Source organism: Kogia breviceps, chromosome 4, assembly GCF_026419965.1.
Source record: "Kogia breviceps isolate mKogBre1 chromosome 4, mKogBre1 haplotype 1, whole genome shotgun sequence".
In the NCBI taxonomy this organism is placed as follows: Eukaryota; Metazoa; Chordata; class Mammalia; order Artiodactyla; family Physeteridae; genus Kogia; species Kogia breviceps.
In genome coordinates this window covers 608,173-633,557 of record NC_081313.1, presented here as the reverse complement: position 1 = coordinate 633,557, position 25,385 = coordinate 608,173, and the positions used below count along the sequence as shown (strand labels likewise).

Genomic DNA, 25,385 nt, shown 5'->3' with positions numbered 1-25,385 from the left:
CTAGACCAGACCATCCAGCCGGCTTCCTCTGAAGCCCTTCCTTTGCTCATCAAAGACGCAGGGCTCATCACCCAGGCGGTTCTCTCCACCTGGACCAGCCCTGTCCGAGCCACAAGGATAAATATAGACCTTCTAGCAGCCATGTTAAAGAAACCAAAAAGAAACAGATGATATTCATTTTAGCAATATATGTTATTTAACCCCATGTACTGGGAGCCCCACACAGCCGTCAGGTGCGCCGCTCTGAGGGCTGCAGAGGGCTGTGCGTGTTCCCTCTGCCGTGGCTCGGCAGGGACTTCCCTGGGCTTGGAGAGACGCCCGCCTCTGCCCCTCTGGAACATCCTTCATGCCCAGGCCACAAGGCAGACCCCAGAGGGCCCCCACGCACCCTCTCTGACCTCAGGACGCTTTCCTTCCAGCCCGGCGTCCATGTTCACTGAAAAGAAGAATGATTGCCAGCAAGCTCCCCCGAAAGCCTCATGGGGGCTGAGCCCCTGACCCACCCAGGCCCTCACGCCCAAGGGCCAGTGGAGCCCTTGCCCCAGGCCTGCAGTGGAAGGGGAGCAGGGAGGGGACAGGAGATAAGAGACGGTGGCAAGGACGGAGCAGGCACAGAGGGTGGAGTGTGGGTTGACTCAGCCCCCCAGGTAACATGGGACCCCTGTTCCCTGCCGGGTTCTCTACAGGAGGGCAGGCTGTGAGTCGGTGTGCCTGAGTGACCAGGGCCCCAGGCAGGGGGCAGGTCCCCGTCCTGGACACAGAAGAGGATCGTCCTCACGTCATCCTCATGGTCATAGCTTGACCCCCAGGGGACTGAGGTCACAGGGCAAACCACCACCTGGAAGTCTGGAGAGACAGGGAAGCACAGCCCAGGTGGGTTCATCTGGGGTGGAGGACAGACTCCCCCAAACCTTCATGGCTTTACCTCAGGAACCCCACCAGGTTATCATGGTGAAGATCCAAAAGCATCCTCTCTGGACGCTGGTGACAGAGGAAAGATCACGAGGCAGCCCAGAGCAGGTAAGGGTCTGATCACAAGGTCACGGGTGCCCCCCGACCACCGTACTACCAGGGGTCCACTGACACCAAGAGGTCGTAGCTGAAAGGGCTGCAAGACGCAGACTCCACACAAGGAGGGGCGCTTGGGGAGCCCAGATAACAAGGGGAGACAAACCTGGGACCAGGGGGAGGCTGCAGCCCCTGGTGCCCAGAGCCACAGCACAACCCAACTGCAGCCAGGAAACCATGAGCCTCATGGTAAAGGCCCATCTGCCTCAGTTCTGACGGCCCCAGTTACTGGGTCTGCCTTCCAACAACACAGTACAAGGCAGGCCTGTAAGAGCCTAGGGAAGCACGGTCGGCAGAGCAAACAAACCATCAGAACAAGACTCAACAAAGTACGGCAGAAATTTTGGAAGCTTGAGACTAGGGATTTAAAACAGCCATGATGACCCATGAAGGCCCCAATGAGAAAATGGACAAGATCACAACAGATGGGTAATGTAGCCAGAGAAAAAAGCTCTCAGAAAGAATCACAAGAAAACACTAGGAATCAGCCATAACAGGAAGGCGGAAAGCCTTTGACGGGCTCAGCATTAGACAGACACGGTGAGGGAAGAATCAATGAGCTGAAGCGGGGCTGACGAAGCATCCCCCTACCACGTCAAAGAGAAGAAAGGACGGGATACCCAGGGCATCCAGGAACCTTGTGACACTTCAACAGTGTAGCAAGTGTGTAACTGGGATGCCAGGAAGAGAAGAGAGAAGGGAGGGAGGAGAATTTGACACAAAAAATGCTGCGAACTTTCCAGAAGTAATGAAAGGCACCAAACCACAGATCCAGGAAGCTCAGGGAACAACAAACAGAATAAATTCCCCCAATCCACACCGAGGCACATCATACTCAAACTGGAGGAAACAAAATACACAGAGAAACGTGGTGAAAAGGGGCAGGGGGCCACCTTGCCTTTGGAGGAGAACAGGCTTCTCTCCAGATGGCGAAGTGGTGATGAAAACGGAAGCTTACCCAGTGGTCTTCCAATCCCAAAGCATTCAGACAACTTCTCCTGGAGGGACATTTATGAAACACCTGGCAAGTCTCCCTCCAAAACGAGCCATGCCTGAGAAACTTTCATGGCTGAGAGAGCTGATGTTGTGTGCTCCTGGGACAGAAAAGGAACACTAGGAAAAACACTAAGGCAGTCTGAAGAAAATGTGGACTTTGGTTAGTAGTAATACGCATGTTGGCTGGTGTGACAAACGTCCCACACTAATGTGAGATGCCAGCTGCAGGGAAATGGTGCCTGGTGTCTAGGGATTCTCGGTGGTGCCTCAGCAACTATCCTGCAACCTCAAAACTATTCTGAAATTAAAATTTTTTAAAAAAATATATAATGGATGAAAGAATGGTGGGATATTTTGAAAGAGAAATGAAAGTGCTTGAAAAGAACCAAATGGAAATTCTAGAAGTGAAAAGTATGGTATATGAAAAATAGATGAAAAGTGTTTAAGCCACACGCTGGCCCCAGCCCCACCACCGTAAGGACCTTTCCCAGCTCCTCAAGCCACACCCAGGCCCCGGGCCCTGCACTTCACCTACCTCTGCGTCTCCCCTGTCGGCCTCCAGGCCCAGCGGTGGCTGTGACCCTCGCTGGTCCACGTCAAGGTCGCCCCAGTCCAGACGCAGAGCCTGGGGGACAGGCAGCTTCGGGGCAGCCAGCAAACCCAGCGTGAGAAGGTCACGGCCCAGACGCCGGCCTCCTCGGGACTCAGAGGAACCCCGGACGACACCCTCACTTCAGTCAACACAGAACCGGGACTGGAAGGCAAGCCTTCCACGAGGGTGAGGCCCGTTCAGTTTGAAAGGTCCTCTCGGGTTTGTTCGGAGGAAGGGGTTTCAAAGCCGTACAGCTGGAAACGGGAGGCTGTTCTCAGGAGTGCAGGTTCCCTGATGCAGCAGGGTGGCCGCTCTTGGGTCAGCAGGGGGCCAGAGGGACAGCGGTGGCGCACGGCTCGCAGGGCGCGGGAGTGTGCGCCGGCGGCGGGGGGCGGAGGGGGCCTCAGAGCAGCCCCGTTTGCTTTCCTCACGGTCACGTCTCCCAAGCAGCTGTCTCCCCAGGACAGGAGTGGCGCGGCCACTTTCCCAGGAGCCCCCCGCCCACACAGGGCACCCGCCAGGCCCCAGGTGATCTGAAGCTCGTCCGTCCGTCCTGCTTCGCGCTGACTGACAGCGCGCTGGGCCAGACGTGCCCAAGCACCCCACCGACGGCTGCGGCGCGGCCAGGCCTGTTTCGGTTAGCGTTTCCCCGACGCCAGGGGCAGGTTTTCCGTCCCGCACTTTCCACGTTCGGGTCCAAGCAGGAGACAGGAAATGTGGGTGCGTGAGGCCGGGTCCACCCTCGCGCCTCTGCAGAAACAAAGAGGAGACACACGCCCGGCTGGCGGGGGCTGTCGTCCTCTTCCCCGAGGGCCGGAGCGGGAGCCCACGAGGCTGGCACCTCTTGTCCCATCTGAGGCCACGACCCCTGGAGCTCCGGCCTCAGCTGCCAGCTGCCGTGTCCCCGCGAACCACCACCTGGTCTCCAGCCTCTGAGGGGTGTCCTGGCGACAAGCTGAATGGTGACCCCAGACCTCGCCACCAATATACTCTCGGGTCGATTCGAGGGGAGGGTGGAGGTTGACAAGGGTCCAGTCAGACCCCTTGGCGGTCAAGGCCCTGTGGTCCCATGGCAGCGGGGGGTCTGGGTGAGGATCCGTGGTTCCCCCCGCTCGGCTTCAGCAGAGCCAGAGAGCATCCGCCCAGCCCTCACTGCCCCAGCCGGGCCCCAGGTCTGTGCCCTGACCCCAGCTTAGAGCTCGCACCGTCTGACACAGGAGCTCACGCTGTGTGTAACCCTTTGACTTGTGTTCACACGGTCCCGTCTTTGTGAAACCTGCAAAAGGAAGATGCTCTGGCTGCCAGTCAAGACCGCGGCCTCCTTCTGCTTTGACCCCACCGCCAGGTGGCCGCCAGGGCCCCTGGCCTCTGTAAGACCACAGGTTCGGGGGCATCCCGGCCGCCTGCTGAGGGGCCCCGTGCAGCCAGGACGGCTGACCACAGGGAAGCAGGCTTCCAGTCCCGCTTTGGACCAGCATTGTCATGAAAGGAAAATCCCAAGTCAGATGAAACACAGGTCACAACCTGTGAGCCTCTAACCTGGGCGGGCTGGCTGGTGGCACCCCTTGGCACTAGCGCGGCCATGGGACGTGACCCCTGCCCCGGGGCAGGTCACTGTCACTCCGGGTCCTTGTGGGCCCACATGGTGGCTGTCCCTGGCACAGGGGTCTCGTTCCTGTGGCACAGCCATCCTCTGACCTCGCCCCCTTTCAGAGGGTTCCCACCTGGCTGAGTCGGTGGCCCCTGGGACCCCCCCCCGTTCAGCAGCCTGAACTCCCTGTGAAGCTCAGGTACTTCTCTGCAGCATCGCCTCCAGGAGAGCCTCTGCCGGTGGATCCTGGGGCCTGGGGTCTCAGTGGCTGAGCCTTAGCAACTCTCCCCCCTGCCCAGGGGGACCAGTGCACTGGCCCGAGGGCCCAGCAATCCCAAACCGCCTCTGTTTTCCCCTCGAAATCATGCGAGAATTGCAAAGCTCCCGAGAGCGCAGATGCCGGCCTCTCCAGGAGGCCGACCACTGAATGGTTTTCCTGGAACCAGTTCCCCTCCCAGCGGTGCCTTCTTATCACCCCCCCCCCAGAGCCAGAGAAGGAATTCGTCCTTCCAGGGGAGCAGTTTGCAGGGTGGCTGGGCCGCAGACGCAGTGCAGAGGGGCCACCCCGGGAAGACCCGAAGTGGGGAGCACAGCGCCAGTTCAGGGCCCAGCTCTCCCTGTTCCGCCAGCCAGGGAAGCTTTGTTTCATTTCATTCACAGATGGGGGTTCCAGGTAAGACTTCTCTTGAAGAAGTTTGGTGGATTTTTTTTGGGGGGGCCACGTTGGGTCCTCATTGCTGCACGCGGGCTTTCTCTAGTTGCGGCAAGTGGGGGCTTCTCTTCGTTGCGGTGCGTGGGCTTCTCATTGCGGGGGCTTCTCTTGTTGCGGAACACGGGCTCTAGGCGCACGGGCTTCACTAGCTGTGGCTCGCGGGCTCTAGGCGCGCAGGCTCAGTAGTTGTGGCGCACGGGCTCAGCTGCTTCACGGCATGTGGGATCTTCCCCGACCAGGGCTCAAACCCGTGTCCCCTGCACTGGCAGGCGGATTCTTAACCGCTGCACCAGCAGGGAAGTCCTCGTGGATTTTTTTAAGTCTGAAAAGCACTGGATAGAGATGAGGTGCTGAGGTCTCTGCCCAGAGAAAATCCGGTTCCCGACTCCAGACCTTCCACCATGACAGGCCCATGCGGAGCGGCTGGTGCTGCCCACCCCCACCCCCAGGCTGCTGGAGGAGCTGAGATGCCTTTGGGACTGTTGTGAGCTTAAGGGGGGCGGCGACGGGTCACCTGGCTGCAGCGCCCCCCCCCCGCCAGCGTCTGTGTGCACAGCGGGGCCTGCAGCGAGTGCGGCCGCCTCACAGGGCCTGGATGGGAGGCGAGTCGCAGGGGTGCCTGAGAAGCAGCCTCAGTCTCCGCCACACTACCAACCCCGGGACACATGCAACCCCAGGACTTGGACTCAGGGGGTCAAAAATGGCAAAAGGGAGGAAGAAAGCTTCTCTCTCAGAGATGAACCCAGGGAGGGGTCCAGGGGGACCTGATCGTCCTCCACTCTCCCCAAGGGGCAGCTCTCCAGGATCCAAGCCCAGCTCCGGCTCTTTCTGGCCGGCAGCCTCAGATGGGTTATTTCAGCTCAAAAGCCACATCTCCCTCCGCTAGATACGTTTAATACTTTATCCAGGCTTCCCCCCACCCCCAGCTCCATCACGCCCACTGCACTAGGTCTGCCAGGACTGGGGGGCGGGAGGGAGACACAGGGGCCACCCTGGGCCGGGGCTTCCGAGGGTCTTGCCCTCGCCTCCCCGTGGGGCCTGAGGGCCAGCACGACGCCAGACCCCCCCCCCCCGCCCTTTGTCCCCACGTCCGACATGACCCCTCTGTGCAGCTGGGAGTGGGCACCGGCAGCCAAGCCTGCAGGGGATGTCGCCCCACCCCTGCCAGCCCCACGTGGACAGCCGGGAGCACGGCCAAGGAGGGCGGCCCCGATAAAGCAAAGGACATGCCCGTGGCCCACAGAGGCAAATGAGGTGGGACAGCTGGAGGGTGAACTTAAAAAGCACATAATCAACGTCTTCAGAGAAATCGGAGCAGGATGGTGGCAGGCCTGGCACCTGCCCAAACAGCAAAAGTGCTGGTGACGTGAAGAGAGCCTTTGGGGTTCAGGCCACCCGACGAGGGCAGAGGGGATGCCCAGAGCCCATGCAGGGCGGCACAGCCCGGAGCCAGGGACGCCTGCCCAACCGCAACCCAGCAGCAGCCTCGTAGCCTCATGGAGAAACGTGGTGGACCCGGACCAACAGGGGAACACAGTCCCAGGGGAACATACTCGTTACAGGGAAACGAAATCACAGGGGAACGTAGTCCAGGGGAACATGATCCCAGGGGAACACGTTTTCGGTCAAAACGGATAAGGCAGGTGTAGAGAAGGAAGGTTTCCAGTCATAAAGGATAACTCAGGTGTTAGAGAATGAAAGTGTCCAGTCAAAAATAAGTACTCGGTAGATAGGGCAGTAAGGTTTGAAGTCATAAATTATAGCCAAGGTGATAGAGCAAGAAAATCTTACTTCGGAAATGCTCATTCAGATGTTTGAGGGAAAAGTTGCAGTCATAAATAATTCACAAACAGAGGTTTCCAGTCATAAATGGTACCCCAGGTGTTAGGAACAGGGTTCTAGTCACAAATCGTAAGTAAGGTGACAGAGGGTGCTTTCCTGTCGTAAGAGCTATTCAGCTGATGGAATACAAGGTTTCCAGCCAAAAGGGCAACACGGCTGATAGAGGAGAAGTGTGCCAATCATGAGTAATAGCTCAGATGATAAAGAGAGAAAGCTTTCCAGCCCCAAATGGTGAACTCAGGTGACAGAGGTCACATATTGCCAGGCATAAATGACAAACTAATGTTTTAGGGACCAAAAGTGTTTCGGTAAATAAACGACAGCTCAGGTGGTGGACGCATTTCCAGCCATGGTGGTAACCCAAGTGCTAGAGAAAGCAGGTTCCTCTCATAAATGTGAAGACACGTGACGAAGGAAAAAGTTTTTCAATCACGAATCACAAATCAGGTGACAGGAAAGATTTCCTTTCATAAATTATAAAGTAGGTGCTAGACAAAGAAAGGTCTTCAGTCATGAATGATAATCCATGGAAAACAATGTTTCCCAATCACAAACGATTATTCATGTGTTAGAGAAAAGTGGGTTTCCAGTCATAAGTGATAACCTGGGTGATAAAAAGAAGGTTCCGGTCATAAATGAAAACAGGTGATAGAGACAGATAGACGTTTTCTAGATGTAAATGATATTTCAGTAATAGAAAAAGAAGGCTTCTAGTCATAAGTAATGTCACGTAACGGAGAAGGAAGATTTCCTGTCACAAGTCATAAATCAGTTTATAAAAAATAAGATTTCTAGCCATAAATGATAACTCAGATCAGACAGAGAAAAATGTTTCCAGTCACTAACGGTAACTCAGCAGATAAGGAACAAAAATTTCCAGTCATAAATTGTAACTAAAGAGATGCTTACAACTAAGGAGTATCTAGTCATAAATAACAACCATGGTCACAGAAAAAAAAAATGTTTCCATCATCAATGATAATCAAGAGATTGAAAAAGAATTACACTCATAAATGAAAACTAAGGTCAAAAAGAAAGAAGTTTTCCAGTCTTACATGATAACTCAGGAGACAGGGGAGGAGGTTTCGTGTCATAAACAATCAGTGAGGTGATAGAGAAGGCAAAGTCCAGTCATGTAGGAGAAAACACACGACAGAGAAAGATGATGACACCAGGGGATATGGAGAGGCTTCCGACCCATAAAGGATAAATCTGATGATGGAAAAGAAGGTTTTCCAGCCATAAGCGATAACTTGGGTGAACGAGAAAAAATTTGTCATAAATGCTAATTCAGGAAATAGAGAAAGAAGATTTCCAGTCATAAATGGTAACTAGTAGGAGACAGACAAAGGTTTCCATCTATAACTGATTACTCAGTTATAGAGAAAGTTATAGAGAAAGAATGATTCAAGTCATAAAAGATAAATCATATGATAGAGGGTGTTTCCAGTTGTAAATAATAACTCAGGGGAGAGAAAATGAAATGTTTTCAGTCAAAAATTGTAACTCAGGTGATAGGGAAAGAACACGTCCAGTTATAGGTAATAATTCATAAGCTAGAGAAGACGGTTTTGAGTCACAAATGAAGACTTACAGAGAAAGAAAGGCTTCCAGTCATCAATAATCATTCAGGTGATACAGAAAGAAGGTTCCTAGTCAAAATAGAGAGCTAAGGTGACAGAGAAAAGGTTTCTAGTCATAAATAAGACAGAAAAAGAAAGGTTTCCAATAATTAGTGATCGTTCAGGTGACAGAGAAAAAAGGTTTCACTCATAAATGATAACTCAGGTGAGAGAGAAGGGAGGTTTCCAGGCCTGAATGATGTCAGGTGATAAAAGAGACAAGGTACCAGTCATAAATGATGGAGAAAGAAGATTTTTCAGTCATAAATGATCAATCAGGAGAGAAAAAACCTTCAGTCATGAATGATAAGTAGGCGATAGAGAAAGAAGGTTTCCGCATCGAGCAACTGAGAAGGTAGTTTGCAGACACAGACAACCCAAGTGATACAGAAAGAAAGGATTCCCCTCAGAAGTGACGATTCTCTGAAGAGAAAAGAGCCTTCGCGTTGTGATGACGTCGGGGATAGAGGAGGAAGGTTTCCAGTCACAGAGGACGACGCAAGTGATAATGAAGGTTTCCAATCAGCAATAATGACTCGGGTGACAGGGGAAGGAACTGTCTTGTCGTAGATTCTAACTGAGGTAATTGATAGAGGAGGAAGGTTTCCAGTAACAAATGCGCACAAAGAAGCTTTCAGGAACAAAGGATAACTCACGTTAGAGAAAAAGAAGGTTTCCCGTCAGAATAGATAAATCTGGAGATGATAGAGAATAAAGGTTTCTATCCGCGACAGCTCAGGTGAGAGAGAAAGAAGGTTCCCGTTCCGAATGACATAAGGTGACTGAGAACAAAATATTTCCCGTCTGTCCTGAACAGTGACCAGATGGTCGAGGGAGGAAGTTTGAGTCGGAAATGGGAACTCAGGGGATGGAAGACCCACCTCCCCATCACAAAGACCGCTTCAGCCCGCGGAGAGAGGCTGCCGCCGCGTTGCCGTGGTGACAGGAGCCGCAGTCCTGGGGCACCGCTTCGCTCGTCCCGGGCCTCGGGCGGGAACCACGGCCTCCACAGAAGGGCCTCCAGGCTAGGCTTCCGGGCCTTTCTGCGAGGCGTCACCTCCAAGCCGGGTGGAGGGGCTGCGGCCACGGCGCCCTCAGCTCAGCGCCTGGCTCCTCGGCGGCGAGACCGTGAGAATCGCCCTCGGCCTCGCCATCCCCGTCGCCTCACGCCCGGCAAGTTCTGCTCCGTCCGGCTCGCGTCGGAGGCCCCTCCCACAGGGAGCCCCTCCCGGCTGAGGGGCCGGGCCGGGGGCTCGGGAGAGGCGTGGCCCGCGGGCGCCGTGCCCGCACTGGAACCTGCCCCCAGGCGGGGGGCCGCGCGGACCCACCCTGGCCCCAGGGCCCGGCCACTCGTGTCTCGGGCCTCTGGCCGCGGCTCAGAACGTGCCCACGACAGCCTGTGCCCGGTGAGGCGCCCGGGGTCTGCGCCCTCTGCTTGGGGGGCCCGGCCCGCTCCCGCCGAGTGAGCTGGGGCCTGAGAAGGCAGGCTGGGCGCCGAGCATCCGTGTCCCCGCCCCCACCTGGCTGGCACGCGGGTGCCGATGTCCCGTGGGCACGGGCCCCCATGGCGGCGGGGGAGGAGGCCGGAGCGCCTGAACAGGAGCGCGGGGCCAGGCTGGCCATCTCTGCTGACCGCTCTCGCCCCGCCCCGGGGCCGTGGCTGAACCCGGAGCCCCTGCTGTCCGTCCCGCGAAGCAGCGCTGCCCCCTGGTGCCCAGAGGTGGCGGCGTCAGACATGCCCACGTTCCGGGAACCGGCCCTGTGGAGCCCCCTCAGCCCTGTGTTGCAGGGCCCGCCGCCGCCGTCCCTCTCAGGGCTTCTCGCCCCGGCTGCCCCTGCGCTCATCTGTCTATGCCTCGCACCGGCCCGGCCCCGGGCTCCCCTCTCCTCCCATCTGGACACCTGGACACTGGGCACTTCAGTAGCAACCCTGGAGCATGGCGCACCCCCTCCCCTCTTCTGACCCCAGGGCCCACCGATGCCACTTTCACCCTATTTCAGGGTCTTGAGGAGACCACAGGGCCAGGCCCCGGCCCCAGGGCCGCAGTCGCTCTAGTCGTGGATCTGACCAGAGCCAAGCACGGCCGAGGGCCCAGGGGCGGAAACTCGGGTCCTCCCACCCTCAGCCCAGCCCCGCCCTGACCCTGGGCCTCCCAGCGCTGCACAGCCACGTGCAGACGATGCATCTTCACCTCAAGGCGTAAACCAGGCTAAAAGTCAAGTGATCGTGAGTAATTTTAAAATAAAACTCAAAGCATTTGAGAGTGATAAGAGAATCAAAATGAGAAAATTTTGGAAAAACAATTTTAATACTTAAGAAGTTCTGTGACAAAAGGTAACGTGTTCTTTCAAAAATGTATACGAAACACTAATATGAAATTTATTTTAGCATGAGCTGAAAGCAACCAACATGATATTCTGTGGAATACATCAATTATTGGCCCATTTATTTCACACCTGGTAACATCAATCTGCATCTGAGCCGTGATGGACTGAAACGGGCCCGTGACGCCAGCCGGCACTGGACACCAGGGAGGCTCGCCCGCACCGCCGCCCCCCCCACAAGTGGGGCCTGTCCGCTTACTGAGAAGAGCAGAATTTTCTTCTCGATTTCTGTTAACATAGGAACACGTTTTTCTTATTCATCAGTCTCCAAAATGTCTGCACTAAACAGAACAAGCTCACGGCAGGAAGCAAATGCTGCCTTGCCTTGAGTGATGTGTACTTTTCTTTTAATGCTATGATTACATTCTTATTTAAGGCAATGTAGTTTCTGCTTCGCTTCTATAAAACTTAGTCATCATTTTTAAACAAAATTTGTCAGCATTTTGGGCCCAATCAACCGGAGCCAGGCTAGAGTAAGGACATCTAGACGGTTCTTTACAAAGAGACACAGAGCTCAGATGATCGTCTTTTAAAACAGAGAAAACGACAGGCTGTTTGTCTTCTAACACGCGTTTAAAAGTACGTAAACATAACACGCTTCTTGAACACGACCAGCCTGTGGGTTTCTGGCCGGCAAGGCTCAGCCACGGGCTCGGAGATTCCCGGGGCAGCCGCTGCTGTGAGAGAAGCCTGTCTGTCGCCTCCTTGCTGTGTGCTCACCAAGAACGCCGACGGGGACGCCAGGTCACACGCACGAGAGCTTCTTTCTGTCCTCAAACTGCTTGTCCACGGCCAGAGACAGGGCCTGGAGGAAGCCCTCGATGGTGATGGTGGGGGCCTGGAAAGACAGACGGCATCGTGCGTGTTCTCGTCTTCGGAGGGGCCACCCGGCAGCACCCGCCACCCCCAGGGCACAAGCACCTCCGAGGAGGCCGGGAGGGCCTGCACGTGAGCTCTCGACGTGCCAGCGAGGGGTGAGCAGACACACGGCCACCTCCTCCCACTGGCCCAGGAGCCCATCGCTTTAGAAACGTGAAATGAGGCAGACCCCAATGGCGGCAGGTGGGACTCTCAGCGAGGTCACACCCTGCTGGACAAAGCGCGCGGCGGTGGAGCACGGCCCGGAGGCGGAGCTCGCCCGGGGACTCACCTGGACATACAGAGCGTGAGCCAGAAAAGGGAGCTTTCTCAGGACACGGCCGCTGAGGCCCTCACTCCTCCTGTGAACGTAACCACACACGGACCGCTGCATGTTTCAGGACTAGACCCTGCACGTCCCTCCCCCAGAGCCCCTCGAGGGGGGCCAGGACAGGGTCCTGACGCCACCCACCGCCTCACAAGGAGCGCAGTGAGGTGGGCACACGGCTGCCAGCAAGGGCTCCCCCGGGAACCGGGCTGCTTCACGTCTTGGTGAATTTTTGCCCAAGTCTCTGAACTGCTCTCCTCTGTCCCACCTCAGCCACTTTAACTAAATCTCTCCAACAGGTAGCGACTCCACCCCCCAGGCCCCGCCAGTGCCAGCAGCTGGTGTCTGCAGCGCAGCCCACCTAAGGGCGCCGGCCGCCTTCCTGATTTCTGTCCAGTTTAGGCAAATAATAACTGTCCTTCGGGGCTCTGCTCCATCTCCCAGCTTCCCTTGATCACCAAGGCCATCTGAGAACCTGAAAGCACTACCGGCCTGGGCCTCGAGCAAGCGTGCCCACGGTTCTCGATGCTCATGTGTTACGTGTCCCTCAGCGCCCAGGCAGCTGGACCACTTTCCTTTATTTACCAAAGCACCAAGCCTAGCGCCCTAATTGTTTAACTGTTTGCTTATCAAAGCAAAAGGCTCCATTTTACTTTCTTGCCTATTTGCAAAAGTTTAACAGATATTGCTTAAGAAATCAGTGATGCGTCAAAGAGAGCCTTAACCTGAAGGTCTTTCCAGATACAAGGGCAGCACTTTGTTCACGGTCCTCTGTCACATCTAGGAGGTAGGACGGCAGCTGCCTTCCACCCTCCTGTCAGGAGCCCAGGGTCGGGGAGGCTGGGGGGGTTCTGGCACGTGTGCAATGCCTCGGGATCAAGCCCCTGCCATCTGACCCCAAACTACTTACCAGCCCGGCTGCCACAGGCAATTACGCCGACCTCCCCGCCAATCCCAAAGCAAATGAGCTTCTCTTGGTTACAAAAGTGAGGTCAGTGCTCACCTTGAAATTTCACTCAGAAGGAGGCTCAACTTGGACACGTTGTTTTCAACGAAGCCGATCATCTCCAGCTCGCGGAGGGTCAGCAGCTGCTGGCGAGGGTATATGATCTGACACTGTGGGAACAGGGAGGGTCAGCAACAGGGACAGCACTTAGACAGCAGACACACTCCACGTCACATCTCAGAAATCCAAGTAGGGCCGCTGGACCTGCATGGGCCCCAGGAAGCAGCTCTCACACAGCCCCGCTTCTTCTAACAAAGGCAAGAATACAGACAGCAAAACATGTCTCAGAAACCACAGCGGCTCAGCCTCTTCTGCTCCTGTGGGCAAAACATGTCCTCAGCACGTGTCAGGTTGGAGAAGAACTCACAGGTGTTGAGTCCAGCCTGATATTCAGTTTCAACCATGCGTCACATCCCATAATGGACAGAGTTGGGCACTGGAGCCGGACTTGGCTGGCCTTTCAAGGAGGGTCTCTGTTCGCTGTTTTAAAATCAAGACTCTCATTTGGTGGAATGACAGACAGCCTCTAACTGACCATGGACCCGGGTCCTAGAGTTCACCTCCCAGACCACGTGTCTGCACATGGGACGCTCCTTCCCGAGCACCCGCGCTAAACTGTCAGGCTGACACGCTGACGCTGCCACACCGTCTGATTCAGAAGCCACGAGAGAAGAAAGGGGAGGTCTGGCTGCACATTTGGCAGGGCTGGTGGGGGTCGTAGGTAAAACTAAGCAACAGGGTCTGTGCTGGGCGTGTTCTGACCTTCCCACCTGACTGCGTGACACTCCCTCAGGCTCCCTACGGACTCCGAGGAACCCCCCCACCCAGGGACCTGAGACGTCCAGCAGGCTCCTGACAGCGCAGGGCCACAGTCCACGCCGACAGCCTTCAGGGCTGGCCAAACCTCCGCCACATCGGAATGTCTTCATTTCCCACAAACCGTCTAAGAAACAACACCTGCTCCAGGCACTCGGCTCCCAGAGAACGTCCGAACGCCTGGCGAAACCTCAGGGCTGCCCCTGGACTTGCAGCACAGCACGACGCGGCACCCTGGGAAGGCACCCGGGGGCCCCCAGCAGGATCCGCCGCCACGCAGGCTCCTAAACGGAGGCACCACGTCGACGCTGCACGCCCCATCCCGCCCCCCACGGCGTGGGAAAGCAGGAGGGCCCGCGCGCGCCGGGACAGCGCACCCGGAGTGGAGACCAGCTCGCGTCCCCGTCACGAAGGCCTGGTCACCCTTGTGAGGACGCTGGGGCCCCCACTCCGTGGTGCGGGCAGTGGTCCCATCCCCTAGCCAGTTACCAGGATGCCAGCCTGGTGACTGCTGTATAAATCCCCATTTGTTGGCTGGCTTGGTAACCGCCCACGGGCACACGCAGGCCCTTAGATTGACTCGCGAGAGACAGACTGTGAACATGAACGCACTAGCTGCCACTGTGCTCGCGCTGACGGTAGAACCGGGGGCCGAGAACACTGCAGCCGACGACCTCCCTGTGAACTACGACCTCCAGTCCGGTGACCTCCCTGTGAACTATGACCTCCAGTCCGGTGACCTCCCTGTGAACTATGACCTCCAGTCCAGCGACCTCCCTGTGGACCAGGACCACTACCGTTCTTCCTCTTTCAGGGGAGGAAATCAAGGCCCAGAGAGCAGGTCACTTGCAAAGGCCGTGAGGTCCGGGACGGGCCCACACCCCTACTCACTCGGCACCTGCAGATCAGCAGATCAAACCACCAAGATGATCAGCAAAACACTGGATCAGTGGCTGTAATTTCAACTATTCGCTCAACCTGCAGATGCAACAACTGTAGCTTTCTTTTTTTTTGGCCTCACCACGTGGCCCGTGGGATTTTTAGCTCCCTGACCAGGGATCGAAGCCTCACCCCATGCAGTGGAAACACGGAGCCTTAACCACTGGACCACCAGGGAAGTCCCCAACACCTGTAACTTGCACTCTCAGGAGAGGACTGATGGCAGGTTGAGAGGCCTCGTTCTATATTGGAACCAGATATATGAGGCTACAGCGGAGAGTTAAGAAAACACGGGAAATCTCCCGATCAGGGGAGAGAGAGGGGAAAAGCCAAGGCACCCGCATGAGCTCCTGCAGGCAGGAGAGGTAGATCCTGAAGATGGCCGCCGCGGAGGGCGGCCCGATGTACTGCCGGATGTCAGCCCTGTCCACGAAGGCCACGTCGATCCTCTCCGTGATGTTGGAAGTGGTCAGGATCACCACGTTGGAGTGCCTGCGGACGGAGGGGCGAGCACCCGTCACGCTATGCCGTAGGGACTCGACCCCACCTGACCCGACACGAGCAGCGTCAGGACAGACAGCCACCAAGGCCCCGGGCATTCGGCCAGTGCCCTTCAGCCGGCTACGCTCCCGCTCCACACACCTGCCCGCGAGGCCTTTCAAAGCCCCGCACCTCGAGCTCCTGCCTGACCCCCAACTCCTGCCAGGTTCTCCTGGCTGCAATACAGCAGACCCTCCCCGGGCCGCGCCCTGGTCACCCCCCCCCGCCTCCCAGAAAGCTCTCCCGGGCCCCTGCCTGACATCCCCGCCTTCCACCCACGGTGAACCCCTCGCTTCTGCACGCGCCCCCGAGCCCCCAGCACCTACACCCCCGCCTGCCTGGGCACGGCCAGACGCAGGTACACAGCCCTCTGCAGGGTGAGGGCGGGGCGGGGCGGGCACACGGGCCAGGAGGCTGTGAGCCCACGTTTGCGGAGGGCCCACACACGCCGCTGGTACCCTTGTCCGGGGCTCAGGCTTTTCACAACTGGTCAGACCCGCACAGAGGCGGCGTGAGGTGAGTGGGGTGAGAGGCAGGCCAGAGGCCCAGTCTCCACTCGTCCCGGAGTGACGGGGTGGTCCGGGGGGCCCATCTTCTGCCTTGAGCAGTGGGTGCGCAGCAAGGCCATCAGTGCAGTGGGAACCGCAGGGAGTTGGGGTTTCTGGGCCGAACGAGGGCCGGGGACTGTGTGGACGTACAGGTCTGCAATGGAGACTCGCCCACCAGAACCGTGAGCAGGGCGGGAGTGCAGGCCCCTCCCCCAGCCCAGAGATGCCAGGGAGACGCTGGCAGCAGAAGCGGCGCGGTCAGGAGAGCGGAGGGGGGGCCCGGGGGCTGAAGGCCGCGGACGGTTCCACACGAAGCGCCGGGGTGGACGAGGGGCAGAGACAGGAGGGTGTACGCCTCACACGAAGTTCGCTTGCAGGACAAGCGAGGGACGCCTGCAGCTGACCCCAACAGACAATGAGGATGTTCTCCGCTGCGAAGACCACCGTGACGGCCAGGGTCAGGTCTGACACAGCACAGCGGCTCACGGCGCTGCGCTCAGCAGAGCCCCTTCTGGGCGCGGCACGTGAGAGCAACGGGAGAAGCCTGAGGGGTCGGCGGGGGCCCCGCACGGAGCAGACGGGGCTTCCCGTGTGCCAGGAGCCGCCCCTTGAAGCGGGGCCGGCTTTGGGCACACCGACCACCGGCCTGCACTGCAAGGCTGGGCTGCGGACACACGAAACCCAGCCCCGTGAAGGGCGGGCAGCTGGCGCTCCGCCTGTGCCCGGTGCCGGCCCTGCAACGACCACCAAGCCCGGGTCCTGCTGGCACTCACTCAGACGCTACACTTAGGCTTCTCTGCAGGGCACACATCCTCCCCACACCTCAGGTCTATTTTGTATTTTTAATACTTTAATAAAGCAAAAAATACTTAGTTTCTAAAACGTGCATTTAGCACAAGCTGCCTCAAATGTGGAGGAGACAGAGCCCACGCTCAATGCCAGATGCGTTCTTGGCTAGAAAAGCTGGGAGGAAGGCTGAAAGGTGTCCGTACTTCTCAGGCAAGCCCGCTGTGCATAGCGTTACCTTTTGATCTGGTCGATTTGGGTCAACACGGCGTTGACTACGCGGATGGCATCCGAAGGCTCGGTACCCGCCCTGCAGGCATTGCGGGCAGCCGTGAGGCTCTCCACCTGTAGCGACGGAGCAACGGGGCGCTGTCAGCTGAGCAGACGCGGTGTGGGCGTGAGCGCGTGCACCGTGAGCCTGATGAGAGGGGTGCCCAAGGGGCAAGGGCTGCAGGACACGGAGCCTGCGGAGGCTGGACCCGCGCGGGGCTGGCGGCGCGCCAGCATTTATGAGGCCGCTCAGTCTTGAGCCTCCTCCGGTCACAGGTTTAAAGTCTGAACACACGTACCTCGTCAATCAGCACAAACACCAGAGCATCTTTGTCATCAATTAAGTCCTGAATCTTCTGGAACATCCTAGTTACCAGCTTGCCACTCTGGAAGCAAAACACTCTTTATTATCCACTTGCACTCTTCAAGCTGCCTGGTGCACACGTGTCCACTGTCCCCACCTGGCTTCGCTCTGACCCCAGGTGGCCGCACAAGCCCACCGTCTCCTGACGGCCCCTCAGAAAACTCCCTGAACCAGAGAACCCAGTCTGCAGAGAACCCGGATGTCCTCCCTCCTGGCTCTGTGGGCCAGGGATGCATGGCTCAGGTGACTCGCCCCTCGGCCCACCTGTCTTCCCTCCTTTCCCTTCCCAGTTGTCCTCACGACCAGGACAGCCTGGGTCTCGCGTGCAAACCGGCCCGGTGCACCCCTTCTGGGCACTCCCTGTCCCCGCTCCCCATCCACCAGGGGGACCTCCTGACACAGGTGCCTGCAGCAGAGCCGCAGAGGTGAGGGGCACCTGTGACATCACCTGGTTGGAGTCCCTCAGTTCACAGATGGTGAACGAGGCTCAAGCCCCAAGCGCGTGCTCAGCTGAGGGGCGCTGCCCCGTTAGAAGGCAGACCCCTCCATCCTAAGGTTACACTGAACTTCCTGTCCCACACAGTCAGAGGTCTGGATGTGATGTGGAAAAGGGTCCTCTCAGGCCTCAGACTATTTCCAAGTTACCGCTGAGCTCTGGAAGTTTTCTCTGGCCACAAAGTCAGCCCCTTGCTCACTTTCCCATTTCACCTCTTTCTCTCCTAAAGCTTTGGAGGAGAAAGCTTGCCTAAGCTGCAGGACAACTTTTCAACTGCATGGCTGACAATCCAGAGAACTGGAATTAGTACTAACACTTACTTCTGAAAACCACTTAGAGAAGAGGCTGTGGCTGTTTATTTCAATTAACTGGCCATACCGGTACCTAAGACAAGAAAAAAAAGAGTCACAGCAATCGTTACAAATCAGTCCGGCAGCCTCCTCGGCAGCAGCCACCTCCACCTCATTAAGGCAACATCTCTCAAATGCCCAGCAGGTTGACAATGGCGACTTTGTTAAATCATTGCAGCCACTGACGCACCATCGGGCTACCTCGCAGGCTATATACTAAAAATTATGAAAATTCTAACAAGATGCATCAACGTCAATAGTTCTAGATGGAGCAAATTAAACTTCTCGAACTGAACAGTATCTTCATTTGAATTAAAGCAAGAATAAAATCCCTCTCATTTTAAACCTACTTATAATTTACACTTCCATATTGAAAAAGCATTACCTGCACTAACAGAGCAAACAAATCAAAACACAAGCATGAAAAACTTTTTGGCCAGAGCGGAACATTTTTTCCTCCTTCCACAAAACCGTAAAGAATGTGACAATTTGTTTTCCAGCACAAAATCACTTTCTGCAAACCTAGAGCCCTGGAAAGCTCAAAAGGGAACCTGAACACATACTGACTGAAATCCAGCACTAACACTCCATCCACCAAGGAGGTGGCAAGAGATCTGGATGCACTTAGTTCTGAGTAAAATCGAACAGGAAACAGGCCCGAGAAAAGCTAACTCCCAGGTCCTCTTCACAGTTTCTTTCATGTCAAAAGTCCACAGAAGAAAAAATTACTTTAAAAAAGTATCATTAACTTTCCAGTTGAAAAAGACCATTTACTAATTCTGTTTAACAAAATAGGAGAAGGGGGAGACAGACAACCTAATGAATACAGATCGGGTTGACTATTAAACAAAATTAATTATAAAGCATTTTGGTTATTAAGTGAAGTGGGCGAAAAAGTCTTGCTAAGGCTTCTTTCTGCCACAAAATAAGTACAGATTTCCAGATCTTTGTACTGGAAAAGTCACATTTCTTGTAATAACACCTCCCATTCTGGCGGCTTAGGAAACTGCCCTTAAGAGGTCTTCAAAACACAGATGCATTCACTATGTAAAGCCCAAGGCCAAGTTACTAAACATAAAAAAAAGGGTTGAAATAAAGCAACTTCCCTACTGATAAGACATTTCTGAAAACAAAGTAGATCTCACCGGATTTCCTCTTCTAGTCACACTGGATCAACAGGGATCATATTTACCTTCTGCCTTCACCAACTGGAAAACCAGTGAGAACAAATGCAACATCGCCTGTGACAGGCACTGGACAACCGCTCCGGAGGACCGCGACCCGAGAGGAGGGCGATGGAGCGCGACCGCCCTGACCTCCTGCCTGGCGCACCTTCCAACAGCGACCGCGGGGGGGCCCAAGCGGAGTGGCCGTCAGGCCGAGTCGAGGAGGCAGAGGCCAGAGTTCAAGGAGCCTGAGGTGTCTGGAGGCTACAGAGCAGGGCTCCAGCAAGGAGGGGGCTACACAGGAATAAAGCTCCAGAAACCATCACGGGGCCCTGGAGTCTTTCCTGGATATGCGGTGTGCCTGAGTAGGGAAACGCTGGCACCCATAGGCCAGGAGTGTTCAAGGCCCCAACAGCCAAGGTGCAGAGTACTCGCCGCTCATTCAGGGGCTCAACTGAGACTCGAGAAGGGCCCCACCTGAGGGTTAAGCCTAGACCACATCGAGACCCCTCTCAAACAAAGCTTAAAAAGAGACCTCACAAGGGTCATACCAAAGACAAGTACTCAAACACCTGCCAGAACAAAACCCAGCAGTCATTAAAGACAGACCACAGAATCCAGACGCTTGAAATCACAACGTCCGCATTCAATCAAAACTTACCGGACACGCCAAGAAGCAGAAACATGTGTCCCGTAACCAGACCCAGATGATAATGACAATGGACTTGGTAGACAGAGCATAAGACAGCTATTATACACTTCCCCAAGGACTTACCAAGAACACAATGGGACAAGAAATGCAAGTATAGAAGGAACCAAACAGAATCTCCAAAGACAAATACACTATCAGAAATGAAAATTTCACTGACAGATCGTATACTGCAGAAAACTATCCAAAATGAAACACAGACAGAAAATTTTAAAAACCTGAAAAGAACATAAGAGCACATCAGTGGCCTGTGGGACAATATCAGGCAGTCTAACATGTAAACAAATGCAGAGAGCAGGGGAATTAGTTGAAAAGATAACAGCCAAATTATTCCCTAAATGTGATAAAACCATAAAACCCAAAACTGACAAAACTCAAGGAGGAAGAGACAAACCCAGAGCTAGGCTTGGACAGTCCTCCCAGGAAGCGACAGAACAGCAGACAGAGGATCAGCATGGACATCCAGCATCCTGAGCTAACATACATGCAACAGTCGACCCAACAAGGGCAGAAACACGTTCTAAGTGCACGTGGTGGGACAGTCACCAGGAGAGACCACGCGCTGGTCATAAAGCAAGTCTCAACACATTTAAACAGACTGGAATCATCATAACTCAAGACAATGCTGAGTACAGAGGAATTCGTTAATTTGCATTGAAAGACAGAAACCTACTATTCGTGTAAAATGATTTAAAAATAAAAACAGTTTCCATTGTTAAAACTGAAAACCCAGCAAACCCACCTCTGTGGCTCTCCTCTCTCAAATTACCGAAGTTACCTGCTTGAGAGTCTGATGGTCAATTTCTGGGCTAAAGCTTTACACAGGGATGTTTTTCCAGTTCCTGGAGGACCTGTAGCAAGATGCAAGCAAATATGTTTTTAAGTCAGTGCTATAGCAAATTTCTGAAACAAGAGTAGTTGCATCCTCCACAGGATATAAGATAACGAACAGACTTCAATGCTACGGATGTTATTACCACTAGTACAGCTTATGAACTAACAAAGAAATCTCCTACTGGTGTAAACGCTAGAATAGAAAACATCACCAAGTATGCCTCCTGGCCCACAATCCGCTCCTCGTTTCTTTGTCCCCATCTTCACCGACATCCTCCTCGTCCCCACACATCCTCTATGAAATCCACTGATTATGAAAACCCACCTTTCAAAGGTCAAACCAACCTTTCCTGGTAACCATCAGGACCCTGAAGGCATTGACGTTCACTCTTTCTCTGAAGCCCACAGAACCACCATCTTTCACTCCAGTTACCTGGACGTGGGCCCGAACCCCACACTACACAGGGAGAGCAGCAAGGCGAGGGCTCGTGCCCTGAGTGTGTGTCACTCAGCACAGCATTTTGCAGGAACTCTGACGTAACTAATGTGGAAGCATGAACCCATCCAATAGAAAATGCTGACATGTTCAACTCTGATTTTCTGCATTTCCCATAGTTGAAGAGTAAATATACAACCAATTCTAAATGAAAGTCATGTACTGCACTAATTAAAACACCTCTTGACTGCCTATACTGACCCTGGTGTTAAGACAATCTGCCAGAATATATGCTATTTAAAAGACATTGTTGTCTTCAAGTTGTATACGAGCCCACAATCTTTATTGTATAAAGAGACTAATTACCCTTTTAATGATAGCTCCCACTTCACTATAATTGGGGTTTTCTCTCCATTCTTTTCTCTCCAGGGACATTAAGAAAGAAAACCCAGTATTCTCCTCCAAGAACTAGACAGAGTCCTGTAAAGTGTGGCTTTTGCAGTTTATTACCCATCAAGGGAAGCTCTAAGGATACTAGGAAGAAATACAAGGCAACTGCTATTCTAAGGAGTCCGTGATTAATCGGAAAACAGACAGTTATTTGAAAAGTTTAATAATAGTATAAAAAGTCACAAGGCATAATCAGGTGGCTGCCAAATGAAGGGTCAAGCACCCAAAGCCCAGAGAGCATGAGCCCGACTGGCTTCACAGAGGAGGACATTCTAGGACAACTCTGGCCCCACCAGAAAAAAGGAGCTGCAACTCCCCGCGGAAGGACAAAGGCACAAGGAAAAGCCTGATTTCCCGCAGTTTATCTTGTCAGACAAGGCTATAATGCTTTACCGTGAAGCAGCACCACCCGGTTCCAGGTGATGAGATTGCTGTCCACGTTCTTATCTGAAAACAGTAAAGCTGTCATCACGTAGTCAAGGAGCTGAGTGGAGAAAGGAAAAATACAGATAAAGTCCCCGGCAAGGGCAAGGTTCCGCTGAAGGAGCCCTAAACGAGCAGCGCGACGGGCGTCTTCAGAGACCGCCACGGCCGGACGCTTGGTGGACACCTACAGGCTTTCAACTCGGACGGTAACTTGAGATATACGAGGACAAGCGCTAGCTGTTACTGCTTCAAGGATAAAAGGTGAACGCAAAGATCACTTTTATCTAAAATGCCAATGACACTCAAAGCAGCTGAGGGACACGCCAAGTAAGAGTGAGCTCCTTCCTCTGGGACACAACAGTGGACCAGCACACGGCACGTTCACTGAAAGAACAACAGCCGGGGCTCTGCGGTCCACTGTGGCTGCCTGGAGGAGCCTGGGGTGAGGAGGGGCAGTGGGGACGGACCCCTAGTGTCCCCCCAGTGTGCAGGACTCTTCCCCGGAAGGGGGTTCAGACGCGTTGGTACCTGTTCAGACCTGCCCACCTGCCCGGTCTGCGCCTCGGCACTGCCTCCGCAGCCCACGAGAGTGACCGTGTGCGTGTGCTTGGCCACACCAAGCGTGTGACCCGGTGCAAGAGGCCTCACCCTCCCAACACTCCCCCTTCTCCCAAGGGGGACTCCCCGGGGGGCAGCTCCACTGAGGAGCAATCCCACACGACAGAAATCCAGGACACGGGCCGCTGGTAAGCAGTGTTCACTAAAGCCCGTCTGAGTTAGGGAGCGCTGGAGTGCCGTAATAATGATTCTGCTTCAAATAATGGGGTCTTTGGGGGAAAATGCACAACTCACGTGAGATTTGACCTCCATATCATACACCAGGCTGTCCCAAAGCCCGTGGAATTCAGCTGGGAGAATAAAACAAAAACCTATTTGAGGAAACGAAGTGTTGCACCTACTGGTTAGGTGTGCCCGGAGCCGCCGATGCCCTCCACTGCTCCACACACGGTAAGCTAAAATGCTGGTTACAGGGTAGCTAAACTTTTTAAATTGTTCTTAAAGACGTTGAATAAATGGCAGTCACACGTGGCTCTGGATAGAAAATTAACCTCTTTGTCATATTATTCTGCACACCTGTCTTTGTAGACCTGTGCTCGGACACAAGCACAGACCCTGAACCCATCACTCTCCCCACGAGCCGACATTCCGGCGGGGCCCAGCGGCGGGTCTATTCTAGTCGTTAGCACATCAAGCCTAACCCAGATTAGAAGCAGGATTCTGCCTGCTAGACCCCATCGGCACAGCTCACAGAGGAGCATCGAGAAGGCGGGAGAAAGGAATGGTCCAGCGAGACTGACCGATCGGGCAGGAAAGGAGAGCACCAGTGTAATTCTCAATTAGCCCTGTCTTTGAGGGATCCATCCAAGTAGATCCATACTGGAGATTTCCACCTTTCTCTGTCGTGATATACTTTCTATTTCGTAACAGATACAACATTCTAAAATTCTACACAGCGGAGAAAATCTGCTTGACAAGCCCAAGGCATGTGCCATCCTCCGACCTCCCATTCTTGGCATGCTCTGCCTACTGTTACTGCCACAGGTACCTGCAGGCAGCACCCAATGGTTTGCCGCAATTATATTTTCTGTCTCTTCCTCCAAATTCTCAGTGCTGGGGCCGTCTTCGTTCAGCTGGAAGATGTGAAGTGCAACAGTGCCCCTGCTCAAATCAATGGGCTGCGATGAAAAGGAAACATCAAATCAATCTACACAACACACTCTCAAAACAGCAAGTGCACATTCACAGGGCCACTGACAACCAGTGAATTACCTGTGGATCTTTAGCCTTTAATTCCGTGTCAACAATGGACACAGACTGCACATTTCTGGTCAGAAAAGGCTCATCAAACTCAGTCCATGTGTAATCGCCAAACACAATATTATGCCTGTTGAGAAGCTTTCTAACACTCAGCTTTATATCTTCTTTTTTTGCAGTGCTAGGAAAACAAACAAAACATGTCAATCAAGTCTGAGTTAAAAACCAACATTTTTACAATAAGTGATTTTTTTTTTTTTTTTTGCGTTACGTGGGCCTCTCACTGTTGTGGCCTCTCCCGTTGCGGAGCACAGGCTCCGGACGCGCAGGCCCAGCGGCCATGGCTCACGGGCCCAGCCGCTCCGCGGCACGTGGGATCTTCCCGGACCGGGGCACGAACCCGCGTCCCCTGCATCGGCAGGTGGACTCTCAACCACTGCGCCACCAGGGAAGCCCCCAATAAGTGATTTTTAAAAAAGAAAAAAAACAGATGGAACAGGGAAAAGTGCAGCAGTGAAGAGCGCCGGCGGAGGGCCTGCCTGGGGAGCAGACCTGCGCAGACTCCTCATCACCTGGGGAAGCCGCCCAAGGGCTCTGTGCCCAGGTCCCCATCCGAAGAAGGGGCGACGGCAAGAGTCGGTGCCACCCTGGGCTCCTGGAGGTCAGTCACTACGCTGGAGCTGGGCTGGACAACGCGAGACCCACCGTGAAGCCCGCAAAGCGCAGCCGCAGTGACGGGCTGTGATTAGTGGAGACTGGAAGCCCCACAGCTGCGGCGGCGGGCAACGAGGCCGTGAGCTGCAGTCCCCCTTCAGCCCCCTGCCCGCTGCTTCCCAGACCTCGCAGGCCCTTCGGCTGCCCCTAGAGCCCACCACGCCGCCCGCAGGGGCCCGTCACCCGCCACCGGCACCCCCGGCACCCCGGCCTCTCCCCGCCCACCGAGGCCAGACAAGGTTCGCCGGGGATCGGGACTGCGGGCGAGGGCGCGGGGTCAGGGCCGTTTCCCCAGACTCGGAGTTCCTGCGACCGGCCGTCCCAGAGCCCGGCGTTTCCGGGCTCGGCCGGGGCCGGGCCGGAGTCCGCCTCGGGATCGGAGTCGGCTCCTGTCAGGGCGGGATCTGGTCGGGGTCAGGCTCGGGGGGTCGGGTCGAGGTCGGGTGTTGTCAGGTCGGGATTGCGCCGCGGTCGGCTCGGGGCCCGGCTCACCTGCCGCTCCGCTGGTGGACCTCCACATGGACGGTCGGCGACTCGCCCACGCACGGCAGCGCCTGCTTCAGGTCGTCCACGGCCTCGTCCATGGCGCCGCCGCCGGGAGCCGAGAGGACCGGGCCGAACCGCGGCCGCCGCCGCCTCTGGCTCCACGCCGCCGCCACCGCAGCAGCCTCAGCACTCCGGCCGCGCCCGCGCTTCGAACCTGCCGCGCGCAGCGTCCCGCCCCCT

At 55.2% G+C, this 25,385-nt stretch overlaps 1 protein-coding gene across 2 annotated transcripts; it reads right to left on the bottom strand.

Annotated features, from left to right (window-relative positions):
- Nucleotides 1-10,713: 10,713 nt before the first annotated feature.
- TRIP13 (thyroid hormone receptor interactor 13) lies at nt 10,714-25,357 on the bottom strand. 2 transcript variants are annotated; one of them, XM_059061867.2, is made up of 13 exons: nt 25,152-25,357; nt 23,961-24,126; nt 23,737-23,866; nt 22,983-23,038; nt 22,098-22,188; nt 20,763-20,835; nt 18,080-18,143; nt 17,199-17,285; nt 16,868-16,974; nt 15,094-15,247; nt 12,998-13,110; nt 11,959-12,028; nt 10,714-11,646 (listed from the first exon to the last, which is right to left on the bottom strand). In XM_059061867.2, exons 1-13 carry the CDS (start codon nt 25,241-25,243, stop codon nt 11,554-11,556), a joined length of 1,296 nt encoding a protein of 431 aa, XP_058917850.1. In that variant the 5' UTR covers nt 25,244-25,357; the 3' UTR covers nt 10,714-11,553. The 2 variants fall into 2 exon arrangements, with proteins under 2 accessions (XP_058917850.1, XP_066886866.1); XM_067030765.1 differs by lacking the exons at nt 22,098-22,188; nt 22,983-23,038 and having other exon boundaries at nt 25,152-25,336.
- Nucleotides 25,358-25,385: the final 28 nt, after the last annotated feature.